The sequence below is a fragment of the Limulus polyphemus genome, unplaced genomic scaffold, assembly GCF_000517525.1.
Source record: "Limulus polyphemus unplaced genomic scaffold, Limulus_polyphemus-2.1.2 Scaffold10663, whole genome shotgun sequence".
NCBI classification, from domain to species: domain Eukaryota; kingdom Metazoa; phylum Arthropoda; class Merostomata; order Xiphosura; family Limulidae; genus Limulus; species Limulus polyphemus.
Window position 1 is genome coordinate 3,670 of NW_013676273.1, and position 9,207 is coordinate 12,876.

General features: G+C 33.4%; 1 protein-coding gene across 1 annotated transcript; it reads right to left on the reverse strand.

Annotated features, from left to right (window-relative positions):
• Positions 1-86: 86 nt before the first annotated feature.
• On the reverse strand, positions 87-6,133 carry LOC111083681 (sodium bicarbonate cotransporter 3-like; the record flags this gene model as incomplete). The annotated part of the gene is made up of 3 exons (XM_022380332.1): positions 87-294; positions 953-1,086; positions 5,959-6,133. Coding segments are annotated over 3 exons (517 nt in total), but the record flags the coding sequence as incomplete, so codon positions are not given.
• Positions 6,134-9,207: the final 3,074 nt, after the last annotated feature.

Below are 9,207 nucleotides of genomic sequence, written 5' to 3' on the forward strand. Positions count from 1 at the left end.
TATAGCTTTGTAAAAAATCTCTAACCTTTTCTATTGCTTTATAAAAGTCTCTAACCTTTTCTATAGCTTTGTAAAAAATCTCTAACCTTTTCTATTGCTTTATAAAAGTCTCTAACCTTTTCTATAGCTTTATACATGAAAATAAGCGATATAAGGGTGGCAAAGTTTTCTTCTGTGAAACGAGTGATGTAGCAGACCAAGACACTAGCATCCAGAGCAACCAACACCACCAATATAAGAGCCGTCCACATGCCAATCCACAGTCTAAAGGGCAAATAATCTAATCCATGATCTCTGAAAAAAAGTAACATTTATTGTGAAATTTCAAATATAAAAACATAAAATAAACATATATTTACTTTGTTTACTTTAACCATTTCTTTCTTTTCGCTCTGAAACTAAGATAACAAATAATACTTCAAAACGCTTTAACAAGAAAAGTGAAAGACTTGTTAAAGTTTCGGTTTTCAGCAGGGATTTAAAGTTAAAATGTATGCCTGTTTGCATCTTCTGTCAGGCCCCCCAGTGGCACAGCGGTATGTCTGCGGACATACGACGCTAGAAACCGGGTTTCGATATTCGTGGTGGGCAGAGCACAGATAGCCCATTGTGTTGCATAAATTCCAACAAACAAACAAATCTTCTGCCAGATAATAAAAACAATTTTCTTAATTTATATTTTGAACATATTAATAGATAAACTTTATTTTCCTGCTTGAGTATTTAAAGTATACTGGTTTAACAAGATTGTACTTGTCTAAATGTCCAAGCACCAACAAAAAAAAAAAAAACTTTTCAGTAAATTTAGATTTCAGCGAAGAATATTTATGATTATCGTTATTTCGAGATGAGAGAAATATAAATATTGATATTTTAAGTTAGAATATAACCTTAAAACACAAAATAACATACAATTAGAATAATACAGTGTCATCAGTTGGAAAAACCTAACCTGCAAAATCCGAATAGTATTGTTTCGAACACCAACACTGGTCCAGTACTGCCAAGAATAGTCAGTGGTTGGCCACTGAATAATCCATAAATTATACCACACACAGCTCCAGCCAGCAGGCTTTCTATGGCACCCTAGAATTATTTAGAAAACAGTTTTAAGGAGCTCAGTAATGTTATGATCTAGTGTTAAAGTAACCTATTAAAGTTACAGTGAAGATAAAAAGATACTGACTGAAGTTTCTCAAAATTCTGAAAATATCAAATAACTTTGTAACATGATAAAATAAAAGACATAAATTCTAATGGGTTACAAACACTAAACGTTACAGAATTTATATAAAAAGACCTATAATAGTTAGTATCTATAATTTTGAAATATTAGAAACTATTTTCAATAAGTTCTGAAAATATAATTTTTTTTTGAAAAATACTGTAACCGTGGTTGTTAGTAATCTAGAACAGACAAAAATAATTCAAAATTCTATGAAGGAAACCCACAAAGGAATTTAAAAAAAATTCTGTTCTTGATCGTTTATCAGATGTATGAAAACATTGGTACTGATCTTTTAAGCTTGCAGCAAGACACAGCATCTCTTTTTTTCTTTGCAGAATGTTTGTTACAAAATCTGAACAGTGAGATTGACCGTAACGTTATAACGCCTCTTACGTCTTAAAGGGCGAAAAAGTTCGGCGAATGGTTTCGATCCCGTGACCCGTAGACTGCGAGTCAAACTAACCTTACAGCAATACTTAATTGATATGTGTAACGTACTTGTCGACGATCTAAGTATCCAAACGATCTGTCTTTCCGTAAAATCATACCATCCTCATTATAGCAAGCCAGACTTAAGACTTGTATATGATCAGCAAACTGATCCAATTTCCCGTCTATGCCCCTAACAATCACTACTGAAAATGAGAAACGGAAACGGTCCCAACACAGATCCTTGAGGCATACCACTTATAAAATTAGTTCAGTTAGTCTGAGCTCCATTACAACTCCTTGTATTCTCCCCCCCCCTTCAATCCATTTAACTAACTCGCTCCTAACTCCGACTGAGGTAATATTTCTCACCAATCTTTCATCTGCCATCTTATCAAACGTCTTAATACTTTCTCCATAAAAAAGCCAGGACTAACAGTCTTGTAACTTTGTGGACAATATTTATCTTTGAAAAATTGAGTAACTTAGCTATCCTCTAATCTTTGTGGTACGTGCTTCCTGTCCAATGATCTATAAGAAATGAAAGCGAGTGGCTCAGAAATGTGATTCTTAACCGCTTTTTAAATATAGGATCAAATGTTATCAGCCTCATTCATTTTCAACCATTTTGTTGTTTTTTTCTTACAAGCTCCGAATTATTGCACTTCCTTACTGCACTTCCCTGGTTAAAGCTGGATACAGCAGATATGTGGTTGATATATCATTATACACTCTTTTTTATTTTCATTCTGAAATTCATATATTTTATATACTTGTGCTATTAATAAACTGACATTTCCAGGGTGCTGTGACTTATACTAAATGCAAAGAGTACCACACAATTATCAAAATAGCAGAGTTTAATGATAAGTTTATTTATGAAGCGACTTAGGCCAAAACTCTTAAAGTGTTAAATATTTTTTTTCTCCTTTGAGATTAATTATATAAGCTCGAAAGATTATTTACCTGTAAAAAAAGCCAACTATCTAAACTTTGGTTTAGTCAGAACGTTGTGATGTAAATAAAAAAAAGGGGGTGGTGGCTTAAAGTTGAATAACTTAGATTAGAAGCGGAACTCTGCGAAACATTTTAATAATTTTTTTATTGTCTTGTGGCCTCACAAATTAAATTGTTTTAAGCGATATGTCCTGCAATAATTTATTTCAATGTAAAACACACTGAAATTTCGTCTTAAATATGCTAATCCAGATCAATATTAAGTAATGGAACTTGCTACGGTAAATGTATAACGGAAATGCCAAGCTCTTCTAGCCCATTTGGGACACAAGAGCATAATGAATAGTTCGATTGTCTTTTTGGAATTGCCATTGTCCATCAGTTCTCAAGAATCTACTGAGAACCAAACCAAAAAGGCAAACAGACAGATGATTGAGTACATTCTATTAAAACGATTTTGATTATGGAAATAAGCAAGTCACGTGAGAACTAAAGCCGATGTAAAGAACTACACTTTTGACTTGTGCGTTTTGTTGTTAGCGAGATGTCACATAACTTTTTCTGTATAGCTTTTGGAAGTTAACAGCTCTTTCCGACTGGAATGACATTATGATCGCTCCAAAAATAGTTTTAATACCAGGTGTACTTCCGAAGGGTCTCCGAAAGTGTTCTGTTTCAAGAGTAAATAAAACAAAAATGAAGAGTAATAAATATTTTTAATTCTTGACGTCATGACAATACAAATCGGAACATTAAGCGTCTCTTATGTGATATCATTTTCGTGTCTACTGACTGACTGACAGACAACGCACTACTGGATAGTGGTGCGAGTGGTTAAAACACTCCAGGCGGCCTTCGGTCCCCCTTTCAGGGGTATTCTACCTTCTTTACCTTCTAATACTGGGCGGAGTTGATGGTTTTACCAAAACATTCCCAAGAAAGAGATATGACGAATTACACCACTCGTTTGTAAACTCTGTAACGCTAAACCAAGTAGACTGTTTTTATTACATATGTTTTCACTGTTTCATTTTGGAAACATTGCAGCGAAAACTAAAGAATAGCCTTCATTAGATAGGATTTCTTTCTTAGTTCTAAACCGACTGAGGAACTGTTGGTAAATTAACAACAGAAATCGTGGGTGTTAATTTATATTATTAGTTTTGGTCATATATGTTGCTAAAAGTTCACATATATTCGTAAAAATAATGATTTGATTACGAAATTAAAGATAATAGAAACAAAACAAGACTACAATCGTATTTAGAACATAGAGATTTATTTTAAATACGAGCATCGTTATTTTGTTGTTGATGATGTGAAGTACAAAGTTACACAAAGGGTCACTTGTGCTCTTGCTCATATTGGGTATCGCAATCCGATGTTTAGCGTTACAATCCCTCAGATTTCCCGCTCAGCCCCCGTGAAGCTGCTTAAAAATATTAATATAAATTCTTATTATAATGGAGCTTGCGATGTATATATATCCGAAACTCGGATCCCGGAAACTACCTCACCGATCATCACCAATCATAATTGGGTAATATTTTTATAGCTGAGCAATATATAAAACAATTGAAATTTCCATAAAAATGATATGTTTCAGATTTAACGAATAACAATTACAAAAAATAAGTAAGTTTCAAATATAAAACAATCAAAAACAAACTTAAAAAAATATTTGTTTTTCTTTATTGAAATCCTCATGAGTGTTGTAACAGAAAAGCAAGAAACTTTTATTGATAACTGTGTCTACAAAGGAATATTTTAATAAAATCTACTCTGTGATGTAATGTGGTGATGATAGTTCATTTTTAAACTAAAGTTTCAATAAAATCCTTTTTCTCGTGGATGGTGAACATTATTGAATGTCAAGTATGAGTACATTGTTGTAGAACTGTCAGATAGTTCCAGAAAAGGCCGCAGGAACTAACAGTTATACCTGCCCAGAGGGAGTGTATTTCTGCTAGCAATATTAATATTTATTGTATTCTTTCTATATATCGTAAAGGAAATCACTATATTTTATTTCTCAAAGTAATAACATTATTTATAGCATGGACACGGAAATCGTGTATACTTGTTTAACCAATTATTAACTAAAGCTTTTATTTATTCTTTAAAACTATATTCATTCGTGTTTAAAGGTAGCACAACCCCCGATCGGGGTGTACCCGCAATACTTTCGGAATACCACATTCATGTATGATGTTATATAATAAGAATGAGCAATCTCTAAGAAAAAAAAAAAGACGAAGATTTATTCTCGGGTAACTATTACTGAAATCAGTTAATACAAAAAGACGAAGATTTATTCTAGGGTAACTATTACTGAAATCAGTTAATACAAAAAGACGAAGATTTATTCTAGGGTAACTATTACTAAAATCAGTTAATAAAAAAGACGAAGATTTATTCTCGGGTAACTATTACTAAAATCAGTTAATAAAAGAGACGAAGATTTATTCTAGGTAACTATTACTGAAATCAGTTAATAAAAAAAGACGAAGATTTATTCTAGAGTAACTATTACTAAAATCAGTTAATAAACAAATAGTGAAATTTGAATATGGATTTAATTAACTTTTTCGTTATAAGCAGAAATTGACCATACTATTAATAAAATTATCAGAACTAGCTAGAATTATTCCAAAATGATTACTAGTTTTAGGTAGTATGATATTAAAGCTATAATATGACGTAAGGAAAAACTTAATATCTTGCTTATAAATGAGTTTATGGTTATCAGAAAGTTTAAATATGAATTAACTTTGTATATTTTCAAAACCTGTATTAACCTTTATTTTCTTATAACACATTATAGCTTTAATACTACATAATGCGAAACTAGTAAGTGTTTTGGGGTACGCTAGTTAACCTAATCTTGTTAAAAGTAACGCTGGTAGTTGCCTTTTTTTTTTACAAAATAATAAAACGTCAATTTAAATTAAAATTTTACATTATTCATTATTGAATGTAAGAATTAGTTACCCCAGAAGAAAAGAAAACTGTTTTTTTTGTGTGAGACTCTTCATTTTTTATTGAAACAGCTTGACAAATAAATGAGATATTTAAAAAAAAAACACCGTGAGCAGATATCAGATGCAAACATACCTGGGAACTACATCTATGCATGAAACTTTTGTGAATTATTTATCTTGAGAAACGTTGGTTATTCTTTAAGTTTATAATAAATTATTAAAAGTCTCAGTAAGTTTCACATCTAAATAGAAACCACTATATTTTACATACTATAACCAAAAGAAAGTTCTGTAACATAATTTAAATACAGTAAACGAAAGTTCTCACAAAGTCATGACATAACAAAACCGTGTACATCTCACCAGTCGGAATTGTGTTGCTTCTCCTAAAAGTCCTCCGAATGTAATTATTGGTGTAAGGCAGGCAAAATAAAGGAAAACTACTGAGGCTACAGTTTGTAAGGCAAACCCATCCTTGACGTCACTGAGGTACCAGAGTTTCTTTCGCTTGATGTCATTTATCAGTCCCCCAAATAGCCTGCAAAAACAGGTAAATTGTAGCACGAAAATATAAATCAATGACATATGAGCTTAGACTATAACAAGTTTTTACTTTGGACGTGATATTTATTTAACCTAAATGTGGAAAATTTTGTATTAAAAAAATAGTATTATTTTCCCTAAAATATGAAGCTCAATGTAATATATATATATATATTTATATATGTATCTCAGTATTCTGAGTGATATCAGTTCTACAATGTAGGGTTAATTATATCGTAAATACTAACGTAGTGTTGTGAAGCCAGCAATACTGTATCTGTAGTATATGTGACACATTACAATTATATAAGCAAGTTTTTATTTCAGTTGCTTACCTGATGACAAGTAAGTGAACATAGTTTGATAGATGGCGTTAAAATGATATTTTAAACAACTTTAAAACACGCGAGTAGCAAAGATGGTGCCTAAATATGTTATAATAAGTTAGCATCCCATAAAAACACAGGGACAACGGTAAATTAACATCCATACAAACACAGGGACAACGGTAAATTAACATCCCATACAAACACAGTGACAATAGTAAGTTAATATTCCATACAAACACAGGGACAACGGTAAGTTAAGATCCTATACAAACACAGGGACAACGGTAAGTTAAGATCCTATACAAACACAGGGACAACAGTATGTTAAGATACTATACAAACACAGTGACAACGGTAAGTTGATATCCCATACAAACACAGGGACAATAGTAAGTTAATATTCCATACAAACACAGGGACAACGGTAAGTTAAGATCCTATACAAACACAGTGACAACGGTAAGTTAGCATCCCATACAAACACAGGGACAACGGTAAATTAACATCCATACAAACACAGGGACAACGGTAAGTTAATATCCCATACAAACACAGTGACAATAGTAAGTTAATATTCCATACAAACACAGGGACAACGGTAAGTTAAGATCCTATACAAACACAGTGACAACGGTAAGTCAGTATCCCATACAAATACAGGGACAACAGTATGTTAAGATACTATACAAACACAGTGACAACAGTATGTTAAGATTCTATACAAACACAGTGACAACGGTAAATTAATATCCCATACAAACACAGGGACAACGGTAAGTTAGCATCCCATAGAAACAGTGACAACGGTCAGTTAGCGTTCCATACAAACACAGTGACAATGGTAAGTTAGCGTTCCGTACAAACACAGGGACAACGGCAAGTTTACATCGCATACATACACAGTGACAACGGTAAGTTAGCATCCCATAGAAACAGTGACAACGGTCACTTAGCGTTCCATACAAACACAGTGACAATGGTAAGTTAGCGTTCCATACAAACACAGAGACAACGGTAAGTTTACATCGCATACATACACAGTGACAACGGTAAGTTCATGATGTCAGAAAAACACGTAGGTTCAAGAAGTCTTAATACAAAATGATAAAACCCTATAACCTAGCGCGTTCGAAAGGTGGACCTTTCTTCTTCAGGGGCAAACATAAACTTGTCTCATAAAATAAATAGCACGTCAACCTTTCATAGACTAAATCTTTTAGCTTCACTTATGCCATGTTTTTTGTTGCCTTTTGAGTTATAGCTTCGCAACAATGGACTTTCTATCACACATTTTGTTTTATAAATATACAGTCAAACACAATTCCTTATGAATAACTTTCAGGATTACTCCTTTTAGGGTTATACCGCCATTTTTACTACTGCGTCACATTCCGTACCACATATACTTAGTACTTCTACTACTATAACTTTAATTTCGACTTCAGTTGCCTTAACAGTCCAGGTTGGATAGAGTTTTTAAAAATAACGATATTGAAACAAGTCAGCTTTAGTTAAAGGATAAGTTTCAAACTTACTTCGACATTCATCATTTAAAATGTGTAATTATTTACTACTTGAATTTTAGGATGACCAATTTTAGGTTTTGCTTATGATAATTTTTTCCTGTTAAACAAAAGATTTTACTTAAGCTGTTTGTCAGGATGATGTAGCCCGACAAGGCCAGGTGATTAGGGCGCTCGACTCGCAATCTGCAGGTCGCGGGTTCGAATCCCCGTCACACCAAACATGCTCGCCCTTTCAACTGTGAAAGCGTTATAATGTGACGATCAATCCCACTATTTGTTGGTAAAAGAGTCGCCCAAGAGTTGACGGAGGGTGGTGATGACTAGCTGCCTTCCCTCTAGTCTTACACTGCTAAATTAGCCCTCGTGTAACTTTGCGCGAAATTCAAAACAAACAAACAGAATGATGTAAATTTTACTTTTAGTCTTATCATTGAATTCCATTGATAAGTTTCATGTTTTAGTCAACAATTGGAAATATCAGGCTACAAATTCAATGCGTGTATAAGTAGTTGAGCTGTACAGTTTATGCGTTGATTTTTAATATCTATTTAATAAACGGTAAGTTTAAGATTCAATATCGTTATATTTTAACCAAAAAGTTTTGAAAATGTACATTATATATTGGCTTGTCTACTAAGACGTTGATTATGGTTTGCTTACTAACTTGTACAGTAGTTAAACCTGTGGCTGCAGTGTAGTGGTGGTATTGTCCTTTGTGGTTTAGAATATGTGTTTGCTTCAGAATTGCGAGCCAGTCTACACAGCGGTTATCCGAGTAGAGCCGTCCCTAAATGTGATCTGATATATTAAAGTGATTTTTAAACGTCAACAGCACCTACCGACATCTCTTGCTCTGGAACGATGGAATAATGGGATTTGTTTGTCACTCTCATAGACAATACGCAGCCATAACGTGCAGAGCGCGTTTTTGCTGCAACTGAACAATGTGACCTTGTATTCAAAGTCTGGACAACGACCAGACCGACTATGTTGCATAAACGGTTTACGTCAAATGTCGCCGTGAGTAATACACACCAAGCCGTCCTGTAGCCACAAACCAATTCGAAATATATTGTAAAACATATCCTTAAGTTTGGTTCTGAGGTCACTGATGATGCCACTTCACCATCACTAGAAATAATCCAGAGTCAAGAGAGAGACAGAAGATCAAGTCGCAAGTCCGCTCGGTTTTGTAGTTTCATTCACTGTAAAAA